At 41.4% G+C, this 24078-nt stretch overlaps 1 protein-coding gene across 1 annotated transcript in view; it reads right to left on the bottom strand.

Moving 5' to 3' along the window:
• Window positions 1–2584: 2584 nt before the first annotated feature.
• ADGB (androglobin) overlaps window positions 2585–24078 on the bottom strand; it is a 231390-nt gene continuing 209896 nt past the window's right edge. Inside the window, exons 30-35 of the mRNA XM_043543090.1 lie at window positions 21042–21223; window positions 18588–18743; window positions 16923–17028; window positions 8360–8468; window positions 7253–7436; window positions 2585–5591 (exon numbers count right to left, since the gene is read on the bottom strand). Of these exons, the coding sequence (XP_043399025.1) occupies window positions 5400–5591; window positions 7253–7436; window positions 8360–8468; window positions 16923–17028; window positions 18588–18743; window positions 21042–21223 (929 nt within the window). The 3' untranslated portion in view covers window positions 2585–5399. The remainder of the gene's footprint in view (window positions 5592–7252; window positions 7437–8359; window positions 8469–16922; window positions 17029–18587; window positions 18744–21041; window positions 21224–24078) is intronic.

Here is a 24078-nt window from a genome sequence, read left to right as displayed (position 1 = left end):
AAAGTGTTCAAAGATTCAGGTTCACCAACCTCTGAAGCGGACAAGGTTGGAACTGACCAGGGATGCCAGTTTCAGTTGGCCGTATTCCTGGAGGTTTCATCAGGACATAATCTTTAGTTAACGATTAATCTTTAATTCCTGGAGACTCCAGGACAGTCCTGGAGGGGTGGCAACCCTAAAACTGACCCACTTTCCTGTATATTTCAGCAGTGTCTCCTTTTTCTGCTTATTGACTATCGATCCTGATGTGCAATGAAATGTGTGAGAAAGACTGAGTGGATTTATTGGGCATGAAACTACATTAGGAACTTCAGCAATCACCTGTTTCTGGGGTATAGTTACTCAGAATCTTTGGCATAGTCCAAAAGCACCATGCTCCAAATTAGGCTGATATTCTTCCCAGCTTCATCAGCAGTGAAGAGAATATTTTCATTACTGGTGTACGTGTGGGGATTTTGTAAAACTGACGCAGTTCTCTTAGCACAGCCCCACATTCCAAAGTATATTCAATTAAACATCTACAATGTATATAGTAATTTACTCCATCCCAATAGCTACATGGGTAAAATGACAGATGAACTGATAGAGCCATTTCCTGAACTACGTCAGAGTCTTAATGTGCCACTTTACTTTTTAAAATGAGAAATTATGGCAATTTGAATTGTGCCTATGTCATCAGAACAGTGTTTGATGATGAAGAGCTGAGTACATTTGTCAATAGTTTAACTCAGTTTGTAACTGTATTCCATGTGACGATTCATTGTCATCATGAGGCTTAGTCCCATTCTTGACACTTTATATGAATTTACTTCCTCTCTGTTTTGATGGTTTTTGGAAGTGATTCAGTTTCCACAACAGAATGTCATAGGGTGACAGATTTATGTTACCAATCTGCCTGGGGCTTCAGGTGATCAGGCTGAGGCTGCAGGATCTTTGGTAGAGGAGATGAAGGAACACATCAAGTGACTAAGTTTAAAGCTTTATTAACCAAATAACAGTGGTGACTGCTGGGTGCACCCCACATCACTCAGAGGGAGGAAGAAAGCGTTAGTGCCCGAGCCCTAACCCACTTTCATACTTACACACACACAACCCAAGGCTGGCCAAGCCTGGGCGTAATGTAAGAAGAAGAGGGAGAAGGGTAGATGAGAGTTCTGTCCTGTGCACAGGTTGTCTAGGGTCCGCTGTAAATCTCCCACTTGCTTCAGCTCTCAGGAGGGTTTTAAGCCCTGGGTTCTTCCGGAATCATTCCATCCAGGGACCCTCCGTCCCCCGTGCTCTCTGTACCAGTCTGAACCAGCCTTCTGTGGCTCCCTTAGCTTCCCCAAAGCACACCGGTTTCAGGGTCGCGAGACTGTTGTGTTCCCACTCGCTTGCCTTCGCAATCTTATTAGTTTTGCAACCCCTTCAGTTTTTTCTGGCTCAGTTCTCCTTTCTCAGGGCTGGTCGGGGTTGGGAGACAGGCTTCTGGTGGTTTGGCGGCAGAGAGCTTGTTTGTATGCACTGGCCTTGGACCGCAGTTTCGTTCCTTATCTTTCGGCCTGGCTGGATCGTTGAGTTAACCCATTCCTTTCTCCCTTACTCCCTCTTCAGCCATTGCAACCTGCAATGGAATCTTTCACTCCACACTCACACTTCAACCCTTCCCAAGATACTTTCCAATGCATATAAAAGCGTTAGCAATATACAACGCTGGTGCTTACCCAGAGGACTCCAACGAGAGACTGCTGAATTGGAATTCATTTGCAAACTGGACACCATTAGGCTTGAATAAAGACTGGGAGTGGATGTGTCATTACACAAAGTAAAACTATTTCCCCATGTTTATTCCCCCACACACACTGTTCCTCACACGTTCTTGTCAACTGCTGGAAATGGGCCATCTTGATTATCACTACAAAAAGTTTTTTTTCTCTCCTGCTGGTAATAGCTCACCTTAACTGATCACTCTCGTTATAGTGTATATGGTAACATCCATTGTTTCATGTTCTCTGTGTATATAAAATCGTCCTACTGTATTTTCCACTGCATGCATCCAATGAAGTGGGCTGTAGCCCATGAAAGCTTATGCTCAAATAAATTTGTTAGTCTCTAAGGTGCCACGAGTACTCCTTTTCTTTTTACAGATACAGACTAACACGGCTGCTACTCTGAAACCAATTTTTATTGTGACAATAGTAGCATTTACAGTGACATCAAGAAGATCACTTTAATCTCATCCTCTTCTACAGAAGTCTTATCACAGAATCACACAAGAAAAAGGCCAACATGTGCCATTGCCATGGAAATGGTATTGAATATAGCAATAACACTATATTATGACATGCAGAGAACAAAATGAGCCAGTCCTGCACACTACTGACAAGGTTTTTCATTTGCAGCCTACAGCTACAAGCCAAAACTTACTAGGCTCCTGAACTCTGAAATATAGGTGGCCAATGTATGAGCAGGAGTCTGGTTTCATATTCTTATTTGCATACACAACAAAATTAATTGGAACAGGCTTGAGGGGATGGAGTGTCAGACTGGGCTTCACAGGAGAGGTGTGTGTGTGTGTGAGAGAGAGAGAATGCACAGAATGGAAAGGGAACATCACAGAAAGAGTGGAGGAGGGTGCTGATATGTTTCAAGATGAGAAGGAAGCTGGAAAGCCCAACAATCAGCAAGGGAATGGGTGAGAACATACTAGAATGGGAAGAGGAAGAAAGAGAAAAGAGACTACAAAATAAATGTCACCTTTTAGCATCATCTACTGTCAGAACAACTGAGTTTAAAGCCACAATTTTAATTTGATTTGTTCCACATTGGCATACAAACTTTGTTTGGATTCCATCTGGCTACAGCTGAGAACTGTGTTTACAGTAAACAGAGTTTTTAAATGTGACACATACAACAGTGCAGCTAGTGCTGTGGGGGTGGGGATGGGGGGTGGAATGACAGATGTCCTTCCCACAGATTACACCCTTAAATCAATTTAACAAAGGGATTCAAACCAACTAGTGAGGAGTTGATCAAAGTGGTGGTGACCTGAATAGCTGAAGGAGGAATGATTTATTCTGCAATGGGTGCTCAAATGGCTAAATATGACTGAGTGACCTCAGAATGTTTTCGAGCCACTTGCTCTAGCTGTTGTAATTTAAAAAGAGTTTTGAACATGGGTTCTTTCTACAAGGATTGGATACATCTATCTTTATCTGTGATGACTATATCCCAAAGTGAAGGATTTTCTATACCCATATAAGCAGCTGCTCTAATAAGTGCTTTCACCCTTTATGGAGAAGGCCAGGTAACTATCACTGCACACCCCTAGTGGTTCTATCTATGGGGAACAGCTTTAAAATCCAATCAAGGCTCCATGGGCTCTAAGGTTATGTCTACACTACGACTTATGTAGGTATAACTTATGTCCTGAAGTGGTGTGAAAAAACACACCCCTGAGTGACATAAGTTACACCAACATAGCACTGTCCACATCAGCACTTATGTTGGCAGGAGATACACCTCTCGTTGGGGGTGGAGTAATTATGTCAACTGGAGATCTCTCTCCCATCAGCAGAGATGACTACATGAGAGATCTTACAGTGGCACAGCTGCATCTGTACAGATGTGTCACTAAGCTCTCTAGTGTCAACATGGCCTATCAGTGGTTCTCAAATGCAGCCACCATGACCGCATGTGGCCACCAGGGGCTTTTCTTGTGCCCACAGCCTCCTGGGTTGTGACAGGTTGGGGTGGGGGGCTCTCCCCCTTCCTGTTGCTCCTGGATGCACCCCTTGCTGTTGGTTGCTGGGGCTCCCAAGAGGGGTTGCGCCCCGCCCCCCTCTGGAGACACCTGGGGCACAACACTGGAGGAGCTGGCAGCTAGTGAGTTCCCCACCTTCTCAGAGGCAGTGGGGTTCAGGCTTTGGGCTTCAGCCCTGTGGTAGCCAGGTAGTAGGCTTTGGTCGTGGGGCTTTGGGTGCCAGCCCTGGGCTTCGGCTGCATGGCAGCAGGCTCCAGTTACATGACTTTGGGCTCCATCCCTCAGATGCGGGGGTTCAGGCTCCAGCCCCCTGCTGCCCACCCTCTAGCCCCCCATCCAGGGCTTAATTTGTCCCCAGGCTTGCAGGGGCTGAGTAAGTCTGCTATGAAAAGTGATACATGTATGTTTGTTAAAATCACTTTTCACAACAGACTTAGTAGCTAGCAATAAATACACTACATGATTTGGATGTGTGTATGGGCCTTTTTATTTGTTTTTCCTAAAGTTAATTAAATATTTTAGGGAAAAAGATGAGAGCAGCCACCAGCAAGAGTTGGTGGCTGCACTCTGAGGCCAACAAATAATTTGTCCTGAGAACCCTTGGATGAAAGCCCATCAGCCACTGCGCCATGGGACCTGAATTACACTGAGCAGTGACCTCAACATGAAATGCCCCCGCCTCACTGCCCCCTGCAAAAGATAAAGACTACTACATAAAAACTGAAATGAGACCTGGACAGGAAGAAAAAAGGGGAAGAGAGTAATGTGGTCCAGTAACTCACAATTTTTAGTATACAGCCATAAATCTAGCTTTTTAATGGTGTGACATGAGGGTCACAGTTGGCTAGCCTAGGGAGCTACCCATAGGATTTGAAAGAATTTGTGAGGGTGGAGCTAGATGTGAAGAAGAAAAAAAAAGCTGTAGTAGCCAAATAGCTTGGAGATGTCTAGTATGAATGTCTTTTCTAAACATTTTGAATTCTGCATATGAAATAGAATGGCGCAGTACTACTTAATTAGTATGCATAACACAACTCATCATCCACTGAAAGAGTTCATGTTTCTGCAAAATTCAGTGACACAGAATCTAAGAGCCCAAATTCATCCTTAGTTTGACCCGGGTGAAGTCAAGAGTATAAGCCCATCGAAGAAACTGGTCCTAGGTACAGTCTTGAAACTGGACATCTGTAAACCTTTTGGAATGCTAGAGAAATTTCCACATGAGGGTAAGCGACTTTTCTTGATTCCTCGTGCCCTATTAAAAATAATACCTCTTTTCTTTTTGATCCAATCCTTTCAGCGACGTTATTGCCTTCTTGTTGACTGGTTTTTTTAATTGAAAAATAGGGGGACAGACTCGTGGTACTGGGAGAACAAGTCTGATATAATATGAATATTTTTAGTGCAAAATTTTATTTCAGTTAAAACAGATAAACTGTAATGGTAGTGATTATCATTTATCATATGAAAACCACAAACTTTTCATGTTAAAAAGAAAGAAATACTAGATGGATTTTGGAATAATACCTGGAAAAGAGAAAAAACTGCATTTTCTGGGTAACAAAACATCGACTTAGAAAAATGCTGAATAATTCTTTTCATCATTAAAAATAAATTCTCTTTCTTAAACAATGGGTAGAGTTAACTTTTCAGGCAGTTACTTTTTTTTCCCTGCACCTTTTCCTTGCTTTTTTTTCTGTGCATCTGGACTTTTCTTCTCTTGCTCTGCTCGAATGGCTGCTTCTTCAGCGGCTAGTGCTTCTTGTTTTTTGAGTTCAGCCTCTAGTAGCTTACTTCTGTATGCTTCCCGAGCGCTGAGAACCTTGCCTCGTGCTTCATCTAAGGATGCCTATCCAAAAACAAATCCCCCCCCAAACAAATGAGCATGCATATATATAATAAGGTTGTGTACCCTGACATTTATGTTTCTTGCTCCTGATCTTCTAGTTTCTCCCTTACTTGTTAATGCATATGCATTGTCTATAGTCCTGTGACAGAGTTGCTCAGTGATTACAAACAGGTGATCTTTTACATCATGAAGAAGAGGAAATAGTTTACAACAATCTTCTTTTTAAAAGCATTTCTAGTACCATAAGCAATTAGTGTGGATAGAGGACTATCCACACTATCAGAAGTGACTATGGGACCTAAATATCATTGCAAATCAAGCTCCTAAGAGCCTTTGTCACTTTTGAAAATGAGATTTAGGCACTCCTGAAAATTTTATGCTAAGTCCCATTTTCAAAAGTGACTAAGCCGTCCAGGTCCCTCTGACCTTCAATGAGACTTAGGCCCCAAACTCAGTTTTGAAATTTTCCCCCTTAACCTCTCCATGCTTCAGATTCCCCATCTGTAAAACAGGAATAACGATACTTAGCTATCCTTGTAAAGTGCTCTGAGATCTATGGATGAAAACACTTTAAGTGCTGATTAGTGTGGCCAAGATGTTCAGAAGTGACTGAAGATTTTGAGTGCTGAACAACAACCCTCTAAAAATCAAGCCCCTTTAAGATGTTCCAAGTTGGGCACCTTAAAATTAAGGCACCTAAAAACACTAGTAAATTCTGAAAATCATTGTGTGTGCTTTATTAGGGACCAAGTCCTACAAGCTCCCTTCATCCGTTGCAGGCCTGTAATCCGTCAGTTTATTTTATATGCCTATTTATGTATTGTGCATCATTCAGTATGGCATATGGGAGCTTTTATGAAGGAGAAAGTTAAAATGACTGCAATAAATCAATCCATCTTATTGGAAGTATACTTTCACTGGCTCTTATCCAACTCTAAAAGATCAGGACGGGGGTCATTTGATTCATGGTGATTAATGCGTCTCTGTGGCTTGCTTGTCAAAAATCATATTGCTCTTATTGACTCTTAAAGCTTAAGTCAATTTTGTTAAGGTATCTTTACCCACTTCATCTATTAAATAGATCCCAACCTTGACATACTGCACTAATGTTGTACCTTCTGCTGAGTGCAATATTTGTAGCTGTGTTTCATCAAGACTTAAGAACTCTAATAGCTTGCTAGCTGGCCTTATGCAGATTTCAGGAAGACTGCAACATACCAATATTGACTTGTTCAATTGAAAACATCAGCCGTGATTATTTTTTTGTCAATCCAGTTTTTTATTTTCTACTAAGTTTCCTCTCCTTACTGAAAAAAGCTACATGGCTCTGCATCAAAAACAGGACAAACTGGAAATGCCAGATCTAGGACATACATACAAGTATGTACCAAACAGTCCGCTTACTCTCACTTTGAACCATCCTGCTACGTTATTTACAAAATAGTGCCCCTAGAATGTAGTATCTCAAGAAATGTATTCTAGAGTATCACCTCTACAATGTTGTGTGACACTAATATTTTTCTGGGAACCTTGTGCTTTAACCATGGCTCAAGTGAAATTTCAGGCTCATTTACTCTAATGAAGTGTACTTATTATAGAAGCCCAAATGGGTGTGTGTGCATAGGTGGCTGAAATCACAGAAAACCTATCTATGGACTTACTTGTAGATGCTCATACATTTCAAGCATATTTTGCTTCAATAATGTGCGAGCATTTTGGTCTTTTTCTCTTTGTTCCAGAACCAGCTGCCGAAGCTCCCTAAAATGATTTATTTCTTCTGCTTTACGCAGCTCCTGCTGTTGAATGATAGACTCATTTCTTAGCACAGGCTCAGGCACTGTTTTTCTGTAGGAAATACAAACATTATTTGTCTCACTTCAAAGGCAGATTAGAACAGTTTTTACATGACTGATCGCCTGTATACAATATATCTAATTGTACAATTCAATGTTATATCATGTGCTTAAGCTATATAGTAAGTAATATATCACAATGTGCTTAAGTTCCGTTGAAGTCAATGATGTGCTTAATTGCTGGCCTGAATAGGAACGGACTTAAAACATGCTTCAGTGAACTGGGGCCTAAGTGTGTCTATATCTAGATAGCTGCACATTAACACACAGTAAAACGTGTTTATTCCAGTGATTAGACATATTTATTTAAATGTATCATTACATTACGTGTGCATTAAATATAGTACTTGAATCTTGCACCACACACTGACATACTGGCCGTGCACTAAGTATGATTATTTTAATGTCTGATCATTGAAACTAACACACATTCAAATACATTTCCCAGCATGTGCATTGTCTGGATTCCACCTATTTAATTCTCATGTCCCACATTGTGCTATTGTTCAATTCCTGTTTTATTTATTTTTATACAAAGAAAATTAATTGCACTTAGATATAATAAGGCATAGATTTTAAACACACAAAAGTCAGGTATCAAGCCGAATTCTGATATCATTTATACCTCTGTAAATGTGAAAAAACTATTGACTTCAGCTGAATTACTTCAGTTTCATAACATGAAAGTGAGCTCAGAATGCGATCGTGGTTTCTACAACTACTGTGACAGGCATATAAAGGCTAATACCATATACAGTAATTCAAAGTACTGTAGTCTATGCTGTATGCACCCAGGGATGAGTTAGAGTTGTGGAAACAATATAATGCATTTCTAACTCTTCTATTTGTAAATTCTTACTGTAAATACTGCATTAACATATTTTTTAGCATTTAATTACATTTGCTACAATTTACCTAATGTAGGGGGTTAGGTCTAGAGGTTCCCATTCCTTTTGCTGAGCTTGTGTGCTTGTGTCAGTGCCTGCTGGTGATGCTGTTATTTCAGGCGCAGGAGAAACTGCATCTGCAATAAAATAGATTAAACTGGTTACTTTGTTTTGCCATGAAAATTTTCCTCTCCTTCTTAATAAAGTTCTATCCTCTTCTGGCTCAGCAGCACACATTATTTATTACAAGCTGAGCACGAGAACAACTAACATTTAGCTACTGCTATTTCTTGTTATCACTACAGAATCCTAGAAGATGGAAAGTATTGTACATCTGTCCAGGAACATTTTTAAACCATCACAATATCTATTTTATATATAAACTTAGTTAAACTCATATTGCTCACAAACTACTATGGCCAATTTCAGCCATTTCCAAGTTATTCATCTCCCCAAAGGATCCGAGAGCAAAGTATCAGCCCCAAAGGCAAAAGTGTGAGATAGTTATGAGTATGTGAAATTAAGGGCTGATTACAGAAACAATTTTTCAACCTTTATTATGTCTGGTGTCGGGAGATTGCTATGATACTGTAAGTGCTGACAGACCTAAAGCAAAACCCCAGGTCCAAAGTCCTCTGAGCTTTGCGGGGGAAAGGAGAGTTGAATCCGAAATCAGAATTCAGTTTTTGACCCCATCTTCATAACAGACCAGATTAAAATCTTGGACTCATGTGCCCCCAGACTGTGGTTTGTTTGAATTTTTGATCCAAATGTTACAGCTCTGTTTCATCTCTAAATTATGTAGCATTTGAAATTTTGTATGAAATTAGTAGTTCTACCTCTTAGGTCAACACAGCCCAGAGACCCACTTCCAACGTGTCCATCTGGAGGATAAACAGTTTTGAAAAATTATGGTTGAAGAGAACTGGCATCTGGGTTAGCGATTTCTTCAAAGTTCTAAAGGCCTTGTCACTTTCCTCTGTGCCTTGCACCTTTCTGCGGCGGGTGCTTTTTACCAGGTCAGTAAGGGCAGCAGCTACTGTGGTGAAGCCAGGCACAGCCTATAATAGCCAGCGAGGTCTAGGAAATGTGGTACTTGCTTCTAGGTTGATGGGGTCAGGCAATAGGTCAATGCATGGACCCTATCCACCAGGGGATGTAGCCGGTCCTGTCCCATAGTGTACCCAAGGTATGTTACTTCTCTCTGTCCCAGGTGGTATTTGGCAGGATTTGACTTCTTGAGGGCCTGCATAATCGCAGTAATGTGCTGTAGGTGGTCTTCCTAGCTGCAGCTATAGATGGCTATGTCATCAATATAGACAGCTGCATAATGGTAGTGGGGATGCAGCACCTTGTCTATCAGTCACTAAAAGGTGGCGGCTGCTCCACGCAGGCCAAAGGACATGGTCACAAACTGATAGAGGCTGAAGGGAGCAGGGAAGGCTGTCTTTTCCCAGGATGCCTTTGTCCGGGGGATTTGCCAGTACCCCTTGGTCAAATCAAACATGGTACTCGGGGTTCCCAGTTTCTGTAGTAGCTCATCCACCTGAGGCATCAGATACATGTTGATTCTTGATATAGCATTGATCTTTCTAAAGTCTATGTAGAATCTTGTTGAGCTATCAGGTTTTGGCACTAGCACAAAAAGATTCCTCCACTCACTGTGGGATTCCTCGATGACCCCCAGGTTTAGCATAGCCAGGGGTGCTTTCTACATCTTCAGCAGGGCTTGATGATTCTCTGTCTGGGCATCATTGCAATGTGATGTTGGGTTAAGGGAGTCCTCCCTGGGAGGGCAAAAAACACCATGGGGAAGGCCTGAGTCAGTTGTAGTATTTGGGCTTACTGCCTCCAGTCGATCTCTGACCCCATTGGCACAGGGATTTGGTCCAGGGATATAATGGCTTGAGGCCCCACTTCTGGTTCTGGGGCATACGGGGCTATCAGATGTGATACATTTGTATGTTCTTCCATCTCACAGGCTGATGGATGTTATAGTCCATTGGCCTTACCTTTCTTACTACTTCAGATGGCCCCTTTCACTGGGCCAATAGTTTTGATTCAGATGTCAGGAGTAACACCACCACCCTGTCTCCTCGTTTGAATGTTCACATTGTACCCCCTTGTTGTAGGTACATTTCTGGGTTTGTTGGGCCTTCAACAGGTTTTCCTTGGCAAATCCCACTAGTGTTTTCAGGTGTACTCGTAGTTGGAGCACATACTGCACTGAGCCCATGACCAGAGACTCCTGTTCTTCCCATGCTCCCCAAAGGAGGGCCAAAATTCCTCTGGGTTGACTCCCATACAGAAGGTCAAAGGGCGAGAACCCCAAGGAGGCTTGTGGGATCTCTGGTACAGTAAATAGCAATGATGGTAGCAGCTGGTCCCAGTGCCAAGGGTCTACGTCAATGAATTTGCTCAACATGGCTTTCAGTTTCCCACTGAACAGCTCCACCAGCCCATCTATTGGCAGATGGTAGACAGAAATCCTGAGGGCTTTGATCTTCAGCAGTTTGCACAATTCCTGCATCAGTTCAGACGAGAAGTTGGATCCCTTGTCTGTCAATGTTTGCCTTCATATTCTGATCTTCATGAGTTCATTCGCTATGGTGGGTGCATTAGTTGTGTATAGCGGGTTGGCTTCAGGGTACTACATGGCACATTCTACTATCACTAATATATAATGGTGGCCTTGTTCGTTCTTCTGAAGGGTGCCCACTAAATCCATTCCTACCCATTTGAAGGGTACACCCACCACGGGGAGCAGATTAGGGAGGTCTTTGGCATCCCTTAGGGCCCTGTCAGCTAGCATTTGCGGCACAAGGCACTGAAGTTATGCACCTCTTTGTGGATGCCTGGCCAGAAGACTCTAAGGGTCTTTTCTCTCCCTAAGTGTGGTAACCTCCAGCAGAACTTCTTGGGTACCAGTAGCCATCACTTGCGGGGGAGGGGGAGGGGACTTGGGGGTCTCTCATGACTCAGTAAAGCTGCTTGTTCCAGAGTTCGAAGTGGGGGCCACTGCTTTGCCCATTGGGTTTCGCCCTCCTCCCCATCAGAGATGGCCACCTGCTCCCAGGTGTGGCTTAGTGTCTAGTCCTCTTGTTGTTCCCACACAAAGTCCTCATCTTCTGGTAAGCCAATCATGACTTACTTCCTCGGGTGTCCCTAGAGCTAGCACGCTGCTGAGTTGGTGTCCCTGGCTATCCAGAGGAGCCCTCCTCCAGGGTCTTCTGCCATATCTTGACCCATAAGCCTGCTCGTTTTCAGCTCTGGGTTGCTTTCTGTGGGGGATTCCTGCTCCAGTGCTTGAGGAGCTCCCTAATCCACTTCCAGGCTTGCCCTAAAATGATCAAGTAGGTCAGGGTGGCTGCCAGGCTGACTCGGCAAGTCTCCATGTGACCTCCTACCCTCAGCAGCATGTTTGTCACAGGGTAGAGTCACACATCCCCATGGATGCGCTCGGGGTAGATTGGAACATCTGGAATATTGGGAGACTCTATCATGGTTGCCCGTACAATGGTTTGGCTACACCTGGAGACTACCAGGCCCATCTCTTCAGCTCTTTGACCCATACCTGCAAGCAGCATTTTGGCTGGGCCCCACTTACAATCTTTAGTGCCTGCCATTCATGCCTGGCCATAGCTGCAATCCATAAAGGAATACTCCTGCCTAACATGCCCTTCCTGTGCACACTCGAAGCAGCTCCCCTTCAGGGTCAGAGGCGGCTGGTTCCCTTCTGGGGCTGTAGGGTCTCCAAGTGGGGCATATCCCTTTCCTTGGCAATCCTGGTCCCCTCACTGCTCCACCTTGGTCATGTCCTCTGGGTGGGAGCAATCCAAAGGGGGGTGACTGGCTCAGCCACCCTCAGCCTCCTCTCCTAGCATGGCCCTTGCTAGGGTTCGGTGTCCTGGTTCTGGGGGCCCCTGTCCTCGGTGTCGGTGAGACTGGACTATTGGCCAGCACGTAGTTATCCATCGGGGTCATGGCTTCCACCAGGGTGATGTTAACCACACCACTGTATAAACCCTACACTGTGGTATTTGCTGTATTCCTTTTACTTTGACTATGAAATGCTGCAAAAGCTGTGGCAAATTTGACTACAAGTACTCGGGTAAATTTCAAGATGTAATGGTGCTCACTATAGTTTGTTTCTATGAAAGTATCTGGTTCCTTTATTTAATACAGCAACCAACAAGAGGCTTTTAAAGATATTATTGGAATTTTCTCCCCAGCAACAAGAAAGATAGAGCTTGAGCATTAAAAGATTTTACTCCTAGGCTGGAAGCTTTTGTGTCAGTATTTGCAGATAACTGTACCTGTTTCAAATTAATTTTTAAAAAGAGTTTTGAAATGCTTCATATGAAAAGCTAAATGTGCATTCATTGCTGTTAAAAAAAATTGCTCTCCCCCGCTGGACGATCCTCCTAAATTGCGTATATGGGTAAAATGACAAACTCAATTAATAAATAGCAAGAAATAAAATTAAATTAAATTGAAGGCCCAAATCACTACTGAAATCTAATCGCTAAGCTGGCATATCTAAACTCCCTATTTTCCAGTCTAATTACTTGACTCTAAGTTCCTGTTAAGGCAGGGAGGGAAATAGAATTCACAGAACTGCTCATCATAGAATCATAGACTTTAAGGTCAGAAGGGCCCATTATGATCATCTAGTCTGACCTCCTGCACAACGCAGACCACAGAATCTCACCCACCCACTCCTGTAACAAACCGCTAACCTATGTCTGAGCTACTGAAGTCCTCAAATCGTGGTTTAAAGACTTCAGGGTTTAAATCCTCCAGCAAGTGACTTGTGCCCCACACTGCAGAGGAAGGCGAAAAACCCCCAGGGCCTCTGCCAATCTGCCCTGGAGGAAAATTCCTTCCCAACCCCAAATATGGCGATCAGCTAAACCCTGAGCATGTGGGCAAGACTCACCAGCCAGACACCCAGGAAAGAATTCTCTGTAGTAACTCAGATCCCATGCCATCTAACATCCCATCACAGACCATTGGGCAAATCTACTGCTAATAGTCGAAGATAAATTAATTGCCAAAATTAGGCTATCCTATCATATCATCCCCTCCATAAATTTAGCAAGCTTAGTCTTGAAGCCAGATATGTCTTTTGCCCCCACTGCTCCCCTTGGAAGACTGTTCTAGAACTTCACTCCTCTGATGGTTAGAAACCTTTGACTAATTTCAAGTCTAAACTTCCTGATGGCCAGTTTATATCCATTTGTTCTTGTATCCACATTGGTACTGATCTTAAATAATTCCTCTCCCTCCCTGGTATTTATCCCTCTGATATATTTATAGAGAACAATCATATCTCCCCTCAGCCTTGTTTTGGTTAGGCTAAACAAGCCAAGCTCTTTGAGTCTCCTTTCATAAGACAGGGTTTCCATTCCTCGGATCATCCTAGTAGCCCTTCTCTGTACCTGTTCCAAAACTTTGAATAAAACTCAAGATTTTAAACAGGATATTTTAAAATCTATACATGTTCAATGCTTCATCTCTTTACAACTCCAACTTTCCCTCAGGTTGACATCAGTTGTGTTTTTTATTACACAACTTGTGCATAACACTATGTCATTCTGTGACAATAGGATTAAATGAGTCAAGATTGTTTTGGTTTGATGAGTTTAATTTACTGAGAAAGCTTCACTGTTCTTGCTCTCCCGTTTATATCAGGCAGAGAGCACAACATTTTCATTTACTGCTGATGTCTTTTTCAGCTGTTGAATTTTTAATCTTAAATACAAACATGGCCAGATTAAGCCGATCTTGGTCCCCTTGTGGCCCTTCCCCGAGTGGGAAGGAGAAGCCACCTACACAAGAGCCCTGGCCTGGGTTAGTGTTGGGTGGGGGCCATCACTTCTCTTTGGCCAAACTGAGACTCTCCCCTCCCTGGATCACTAGTCTCTGTTTTTAAAAGGACTGTTGTCTGTCCTGAAGGCCTCAGCTATTACCCACTAGAGCAGCGTGGGGAGGCGTCTTCCATTACTAGACCAGCAAAGCCAAGACAGGACGGCAGAAAGGAGATTTTCTTCTCCTCCTAGCCCACGTCCTCTGCTGGGGTAGTGTTGACGAGGGCCCTGGAAAGCAACAAGATGTTCCATTAAGATGTTCCTGCCTGTCAGAGAGTTCATGTCCCACTTCATATGTCTCAGAGAGCTATTTCGCAGGCTGTCTGCAGAGCCAGGCAAGTGATACTACATCAGTTACACTTGATTCACATTTCAAGTTTTTCTTTGCAAGCATGAGGGCTAGAAAAATAACTTTTTTAAAAATTAAAGCTGAATTCTTGATGTCATCCCATGACTCCAGGAGCTGCAGCCCTAGACCCAGGTCTACAGTGCTTATGCCTTAATATAGCCTTGTGTACAAGAACTATACCACCTTCCTTTCCTTCTCCCGCACAAATTTTGTGGTAGATGGACTTTACCAGGACAGCCACTCCCCCAGAATATCAGCTGGCTGTGGCCTACTGTACCTTATTTGTGGTAGCTGGCCTATGGTACTGTGCATGGGGGGCTGAGCATGTAGCATATGGGTAGTGAAGGAGCCTTCTACATGGTGGTCTAGCAAGGGTGCTAAATGAAGAATTGTAAGTGCCTTTGGGGCTATTCATCAGATAATTATTCTCCAGAACAAAACAACATTTACAAAGATAATGCACACAAAAATGCTCTCAAAGGCCCCTTTCTCCAATTGCCACTCTTTAAGGGACTGATTCAAAACCCATCAAAATCAACGGAAAGTCTTCCATTTACTTCAAGAGTCTTTGGATCAGAACGTAAATGCTCAATTTAGTTCAAATTTTGGCATTCAGTACATGGTTGGTGACCGTGTTAATCAAATGATCATGTTGCACTCATGTTCTGAGCACTCCAGACCCAAAACAGTTGAACTGTATTAAATGTATGAAATATAGCTGTGGTTTTAAAAACAACAAATGTGTGTCAAGTAAGGGGGGCAATCAGCAGGTTCAGGATAAATGAAACATATGATCAACATTTCTGATTTACTGAATGAGTATGATACAATTTTACACAGAAAATTAATCTGCTGGAAATGCTGCCCAGAATTTTTTCATTACTGTGTATTCCTTAATACAATGGTTTTCAAATGTTTTAGGCTGCATATCCCTTTCCAAATAATGTAGTCTACCACATACCCCCCATCTAAAATAGGGTTATAATATACCTATGAAAACAGAAAAAAAAGGTCTGTAAGGGATAAGTTAGCCATTTCAGGATTTTTCTCATGATGAGAGCTCACATAACCCTAGGGGTACGCGTACCTCAGTTTGAAAACCACTGCTAAATTTAAAATTGCCTCTCTTGTACAAACCTAAATGGCCAGCAGTAAGACAGCAACATTTTATATATATTGTAGGAGAAGTCTAGACATCAGGTGTCTCTCTCTCCAGATAAGGGGAACTCATCCTAAAAGCAGCTGCAGGATAACTATTAATTATGGGGACTCTGTTCTACAAACTAATATACAAGGAAATAAAAATTCGAGATTTAACTCCATTTAAAATGTAAGAAGTAGCTATTGCAGTATACCTATAAAGCACAAGACATGGTGGGCTAGGTGACAATCTCTTGGGCTTTATGTTCTGATATATACAGTTAAGAATTATTTTCCTATTTGGCAATGTATTAGTGTTAACCGTTTAATGAGTGGGTGTGGACATATTTTTGATTCGTGCACATATTAGTCACACGTTTGAATTCCACCCAAATTCACAGAGACCAATGTTGTTACAATCAGGTTGGTATTTGATACTGTGTACTCTCTGGTGGGCTGATCTCAGTACTATTCTTAGCAGCAAGGTGCTGCACCAAAAAAAACCACCAGGACAATTTTACTCTTGTTGGAATTCTCACAGAGTCCAGAGATTGTTAGGAAATGGAAACTGAGCTACCCCTAGAAATATGCCCTGCCAGAAAGTTGGATGACATTTGTAGAGTCTGTGGAGAAGCTTGTGCTGCTACAGTATGTGCTGCATATGCTCTGTGGCTAGTACGTCACTTTCCAGAATGGTCAGTCTGGCCCTTTTCAGAAGCATTACATTAAAACAGAAAATGAACATCAAGAAATAGTAATGTCCTTGAATCGTGGTGACTATTTCAGCTTCTGAATTCATTTTTAATATTTCTACAGCTATGACCTCTACATCAAACATAGTTCAATAGGGTATGTGTTTTTGCAATGAACGTACACAAATAACTAAAGCAGCGTTTACTAGTTAGAACCCCAATGTGCACTGAACAATTTTGATGAGAGCTATGTTATCCATTTGCCATCAGCATTTAATGAGAAAGGCTGTTCTGATCAAAAGAGTAACGCACGATGGGATGTTTACTCTCCTAGGATCACAAGTCTGTATTAAAAAATAGGCTAAGACATGCATGGGCCATAATTTAGGATGCATCACAGAAAAGTCTGTACTATAGCGATTCACAGAATTTTCATTTCTGCAGCCTCCTGCCTGCCATGTAATTACTCCTTCTGAATAACTTTAAATTAGAATTCTTCTAGGTAGGACAACTTGTTTTGCAGAAATGTTATACCCATACCTCCTTCCCCTGGATCCAGTGCAACACTGACACTTTCAGGCTCAGCTGTGGGCTCTGTGGGCTTCTGTGTGCACTTATTAACAAAGTGCATACGTTCCTGAAAAGCCTAGAAAACAAAAAATGATTTAGTCTGGATAATTAAAAAATAGAAGTACTGCAAACTACTTTAAATGTCAAAGGATCTTTTTTAAAAAGGAAACTGTAACAAATAATGCAAGAAATCTTTTTAAAGGAATTTTTAGCTCTAGTAAACCCTTAGTAAGGGTTGATATATGATTTATGATTATTGGTGAGTAGTTTTGTTTTGATAAGTAAGAAAGTCATCCCTCATGGCTGATTAGTGAGCCACTGAAAAAAGGATAAATATGGGAGAGTGACTTGTGTCACAAATATACTCTAGAGGGGCACTGCTTAAAACTTCTCTGAAGCAATAACAATTTGTCAATATCTGACATTCAGTTTTTCAATATATGTTTTAAAAAACATCTGTTATTTAGTTTTAACATGCCATACTCATGGGAAATAAAGTGACACTGCTATTTATGTCAAGTGCACCTTAAGTGAATGGGCAGGAGTCCCTAAATAAGTCCTCATGATTGTGGTTCAGTAAAACCAAGAGTATGCAATAAGATTTTAATAACAGCGTAAAACTCAAGTGGCTGGCTTTTTTATCACTACAAGTCTTTGCATACTGAATATATACAGTATATGCCACATATATGACACTAATGCTATCTGGAGCATCTATAAACAATGCATCATTAGGCTGTTGTCTATAACTCTTCCTGAGGCAGAAAGCAAAAATTGAGATTTTTACACAGATCTAGTGCTGGGTTACCTGCAAATATATCTGGAGAAACAAAGCCTGTTTTACACGTTGCCTTTCCTCCTGTTATGGCATCATATAACATATGTTGTGTCAGCGTGTGAACTGACATAAGAAATCAGCAATACAAATAAATATTTAAACAAATATCTTTCCCCCTTAGATTAAGCAATTACTGTTGTAATCATTTGATGCTGTTTAACTGTTAGCACTTACACAGTAAAAACAACCTGTTGTTAACCATAAAGAACAGAACACTGACAAAAACCAGAATTTAAAGTGCTACTCACTAACAGTCAATGAGAGATTCTGTAGAAGTTTGGACTGTATTCTTAATACTATGATCTGTTTTTTGGAAAATTAAAAAAATTCTCTAAAAATTGCTTTTGCATTTCATTTAGATTTAGCAACAGTAAAAAGTAGTAATAAACTAATAAATAAAAAACACTCTTTACTCTGGGCCAAATCCCAAAGTCTTTCCTCAGGCAGGAACTACCCCTGACTTCAATGTTTTTCCTCAGTAAGCTTTTCAAAATCTATCTCTATGAAATTGGGCCATGTTTCCGCAATCAGATGCTCACAGGTGCAAGGATTGGGCTGTGTGAGTCTGATTGCAGGAGTAGGACCCAAGTAATGGATATGAAGCATTTCCTTACAGGTCTGTCCTCAGGGGAAGGCCGTTAATTGACTCCCATGGGTACTTCTCACTCTTTAAACTGTGCAACACTGTCCCTCTTTCTGGGGAGTGAATGCAGAGCTCCTAATTGGTACTGTTCTGACACAAACCACCCTTGGGACTTTTTACACAATGTACCTGTAATAGGATGAGCTCCGATTACCTTGACAGCTCTTCCTGGTTCTGCAGACTCCCATGCTTGTTTCATGGCTTTGATCTCATCTGCTCTCTCTGTGTCTTTCTTCAGTTCCAGCACCTCTGCCTCACTCTGTTCAATGACGAGACGCAAGATCCAGTAAGGTTTGTTCGGATCAGATTGCTGAAGGTGGAATGGAGCAAAACCAGTGAACTAAACTTATTGGTTAGTCTACATTCATTATTTCTTTTTAGGATCTAGTCATTTTTTTCTGCTCTTTGATAATTTCCCACTTTTTTGAGAGTCCTGCACACTTTTAATATTCACTGCTTGGTAGAGCATGATTGCCAAAGGAAGCCTCTTTTTTATTAATGCCATCCTCTGATGTTCACAGGTATGCTCACACTCAGTAGGGAGTGGCTGCACACCAGATGGCTGGAATTAAATCATCATGAAAGTTCTCTTATTCCATTTCAAGTATATCAATGTTAAAAATAAATGTCTCTCACTGACACTAGCTTACCAATGAGATAATCATTTTGGAAAAGGACGGTAATTTTCTGACTAAGAAGCCAATTGTGCCTGATCAGTTCAGGTGCAGAGCTCCTTTTGAATAGAAAGAGTCTCAGCCACCTCTGTAGCAGCATGTCACCTTTTGCCTACATCCTACAAAGGGCTCGCTGAACAGTCAAGATACATGCAGAGAGGAGGTGGGCGTGTCTTTTCCCATTCCCAGCAGAGCTGATGGTAGACATCTAACACAATTGGAGGTTCTATAGATTTTCTGAGGACAACACCTGGAGTTGCAGAAGCCCTGACAGTGTGGCTTCATTGAAGCTGTACTGCCAAGGACCAGAGGACAATGCTAAAGATGCATCCCATAGTTAGCATGGATTTCCCCCACCTCCCCCACATGAAGCTGTAGGTATATGAAGAGGCCTCCCAGAACAATTAGGGAGAAATTCTGCATGAAAACCTCATGGAGACATCCTTCACTTTAACTCCCTCCTATGGGTTTCCCGTAGAAGGATGATTACAATTAAAATGATGCCACTAAAGGATGAATTATCATTCGTTTCCCTCCTTGGGAATTAGTCTATCTGCAATCTATAAAGGTCAATTAGACCATTTAGTAAAGATTGTATGCTAAAAATGGTTTATCTTTGCTTTTGCCCCTCACTCCATTTTAATGACTTGGCTCACTGTTGATCTGGAATTTACTGGGCCTGATTCTGCTCTTACTTATACCTGTGTATATTGGCAGTAGCTCCAATGAAGTCAATTCCATGGGTATAAGCTGGCTTTTGTCAGTTTGCACAAATCTTATGGTCATTTAAAATGTTTTAATTATACATATTTTTTAATTTTAAGAAATTATGAAAGTTTTTAGAAACAAAAGAAATTAGCACTTGGAGCAATTTAAAAAAGTTTTGAAAGATCTGAAGGTTTCTACAAACTGATCAATCTTTGACACAAATCACGTTTTCTCCCTAAGTGTTTGCGTTCATGAGGGGATTTTACAGTAGTGTTTCAGTTATCAGAACATTGTCCATTTTGTGAGGAAAACATCGAATTTTCAAAATAAAAGAGATGCACTATAATGGTCAAATTCTCTTCTCAGCTCCGCATCATGGGTCTCTTAAAATAGGAGTATACTGTAGATCTGAAAGGCTGACAGCAGCCTTGCACCAGATAGTTGATATACTGGTGTTTTGCTCTTTTGCAAAAGGAACAAATCCTGCCTACCCACCCTTGGCCAAGGGAGGACCACACGAGCAGGCAGGATGTAAGCAGCCTCCGCAGGGGACGAACACTGCTTGCATGCCACAGAACCCTTACATTGTGCTATCTCAGAAGAGGGGAGTTGGTGGGCAGGGCAATGGCAGCAAATCTACCACTAAGTGGCTCCACCAGCCACGCCAGTCTTGCTGCCTGATAGGAGGGTTGTAACCAACACCAAAGCTACTTCAGACCTGAAGCTGGATGTGGTGGAAAGACTCCTTTCTTCATTCTTGCGCCCCTGTGGAAATCCCAAGTATTGCATAGCTGCTTAGGCTGTGTACTAGAGCCAGGAATTCCCCTGAAGTGCAAGTCATGAGATCAACATATCTTTCATGTAAGTGAGGCTGGATCTCCAAAAGGGGCTGGGTGTAGCTTGTCTCCGAAATGATATTGTTGTGACCAGTCAAACAAGTACATCAATCATATAATACAAGATAAACATATTTTACATATATCGTCTAACATTTCTACATATTTAGGAAGGAGACAAAGCATGGTATAGAGAAATATATGTATTCCTGGTTATTCTGGTTTAGCTGCCTGTAAGCACTTTTACACTCTGTATGAGGACACAATTTATTTGTAAATATGGAACCACCAAGTGAGGGAAAGTTAATATAATTTTATGCCAAAGAACATCTAGGAAATGTTGGGGTTGCACATATACTTTATCTACAGGCTTCCTGGATTTATTCTTACCTGAGATTCTGGTCTAGATGCTGTTTTATCTTTACTGGACTTTTCTTTTTCTGCCTTCTCAGTTGCTTTATCTTTTGTTTTTCTAGTTGTTTTAGGAGTGCTTGCAGATTTTGCCCCTTCAAAATTGCTATAAGCATCCTGGTTTACTGCCGGAATGGATTCATCATGTTTCTCACCATGTGCTATCCATACATCGTTGTGAGGATTGTGTGAATTATTTAACACCATTGCCAAACAGCGAACAAATGTCCCCACATTATATCCGGGATGGAACAGAAAAGCCATTCAACAATACAGAAAGAAAAAGAGAAACCAGTTAATGATTTTGTGATATTAAGCACTGAATTAGCATTGTATGGCAGAAAAAGGAGAAAAATAAACTTAGGGCAAGAAAAACTTTAATACTTGGTTAGAAAGGGCCAGATTCTGATATCCTTATTTGTCTTAAATAGTACCTTACTTAGGGCTCAACTATGGTGTTGCCATGAACCCTGTGTGCAGGGCTGTGCATTGTTTCACTGACCCAGGAGCAGCCCAGAAATCAAACTATGACTCAGAAAACCACAATCTCCCTCTTGGTTCCCCACCGCGTTCCAAGACGAATGTCACCTATGCGAGCCCAATACTTGGTGCAGCATATATCACCTGATGCAGCAGCACGGCTGTGCTGGCCACAGTATTGGGTGAGTGTGAGTGGGGTGGGGTAAAGCTACACCTCTTATTGCCCAAAAGCCTGGAGAGTGAAATGGGAAATACAGGGGAGAGGGAAAGCAAAATATTGCAATGATTAAGAAACATTTTAAAGAATTTCATATACACTAAAATCAGGAAATTCAAAGTTATGACTCTGATGACAATCCCAACATATTTTGTATTACTGTATGCACCATAATATTGTGTATGTGGCAGTGTGTCAGAGTAAATGATGCTGAGAAAATCAGAACTGAACTTCCTGAGGTATCTTCCCTTAGCTATGTGTGCATTAGCAGATGTTTTTGCATTTAACATTCTTGTTTTTAAAAAGGAAAAATACAGAAACTCGAAATAGCACACACAATTTATGTGTTGAACTGAACAATGAGCTAGATCTCAAACTGTCTCAGAGAGCTAAAAAATTTTGAGTTTGAAATCTGAATCTTATCACCAATTCATATGCCTTGAAATATACAGAAAGATTATGTTGAACATGTAGATTTGATTACAAAAGGTAGATAGTTAATCCTATTTGGGAAATGGGGATTGGTAGAGTGTAAAGAAAAATGTAACTATTTTATAGCCTGTCAATCAATATTTCTTGAAATCTTTTTGTTACAAAGCCCCCTTTCTTAGGGATTTTCTACACAATAGCGTATGCACACTACAGGGGTGTGATCCCTAAAGTGCACTAACATGTTGCTCATCAATTGGTCAGTGTAGACCCTGCTGGTGCTCACTAAGGGTTCCCCAGTGTGCTTTACACAGTACTGTTTCAAACAAAGCTGTAAAGCGTACTAGGGAATCCTCAGTGTGCACCAGCAGGCTCTACACAGACTAAGTAATGCTCAACACTTTAGTGCACTTTGGAAATCACGCCCTTTATAATGTGCGCATTATCCCACATGTAAACAAGCCCTTAGTGCCAAATGCAGTGCCATAACTGTGCTCCTACACCCCTTCAACTGAGTGCAAGCCATCCTGCCATGGGGTCAGATCCAAAGCCCACTGAAGCCAGTGGAAAGACTGGAGCAGTCTCCTTCTTTGGGTTATATGGGACTATAAAAAGATAAGTAAACAACAGAGAAATGCATACAGTCTGAAATATTATTTTTATTATGTAGAAAAATGTCTTCTCATACTAGATTTAAATAATATATGATGGCACTGCAGTGCTAAGCTTAAATTGACTCAAATTCGCTGAAGCACATATTAACAAATGAAGGCAAAAATTAAAGCAATCACTGTAAATATTGAAAATAATAAAAACTCTAGAGGAAATGCTAGTATGAAATAAATATTGATGATATAACTTGAAGTTACAATATCATTACATTAATGACTTTATATTTAATATCCTATTACCATAGCATATTACCACAATAAATCAAGCTGGGGCATGTGCACTATTCTGTGAATTATTAATGTTTAAAGATAAAATATTTATATATACAAAGTTTGTATTTATCTGAATACATTAGAGACAGGCAGTGCCATTAGCTAAATGATGCTTGATACAGTCATCTGCGTTTTGGGATGCTGCAAGTTTTCGCTGACTTCTTTAAAGACCTTGAAGGGTTCTGAATTTTAGTTTTTTGACATCAGTGATGGGCAGCCGAGAGATCGCTACTGGGGATGCTTTGTAGAACCTAAAATATGAATTTCTCATGTTTTTAAATAAGCACCTCCACCTTACTAAAAATGAACACTGAACACTCTGAGCCAGATTCTTGGCCCAGCTTACAGTCCCTTTGCATTGTTCCAGGGGTGGAAAGAAGCTGTAAATCTGGTCCAACTAACACCCTGTGAGAAGGAATCCCTGGGTGGCACAGGGCTGACATAAGCAGGTCTACATAACTTCCTGCCCCCCAAACTCTTGGTGTAAAGGTTAAACAGGGTGTGCCTGGGATTCTGTTATGTTGTGCTCCAGAGTGATCCAAAGGCTGCAGGAATGGCTCAGAACTTGGCTGAGTTGTAGTTCTGGTCTTGCACTGGGTACAACTACTGGTCCCTTAAGACCCTGAGTCAGTAAGGTGCTTAAATACCTGCCTAATTTTAAGCAAGTCACCAGTCTTACTACTTACATGGTTAAAATTAAACAGGTGCTTAAGTGCCTTGCTGAACTGGAACCTAATAGGATAGGGAAAAAGAGGGAGACACGATGGAGGAAAGCATCAAGGACACAAGTGGGCTCCAGCTCACTGATGCTGTGGCAATCATAGGAAACTAAATGACATAACATGGTCATTTTATATCCCTGCAGCTTGGATGCAACAGATACTGATAACTGACAGCCACTAATTAAAAGAGAATAGAGGAATCTGGTAGAAACTACGATATTTAC

This window comes from Chelonia mydas, chromosome 3, assembly GCF_015237465.2.
Source record: "Chelonia mydas isolate rCheMyd1 chromosome 3, rCheMyd1.pri.v2, whole genome shotgun sequence".
NCBI classification, from domain to species: Eukaryota; Metazoa; Chordata; order Testudines; family Cheloniidae; genus Chelonia; species Chelonia mydas.
The sequence above is the reverse complement of the archived record's forward strand: the minus strand, read 5'-3'. Positions and strand labels throughout refer to the sequence as shown.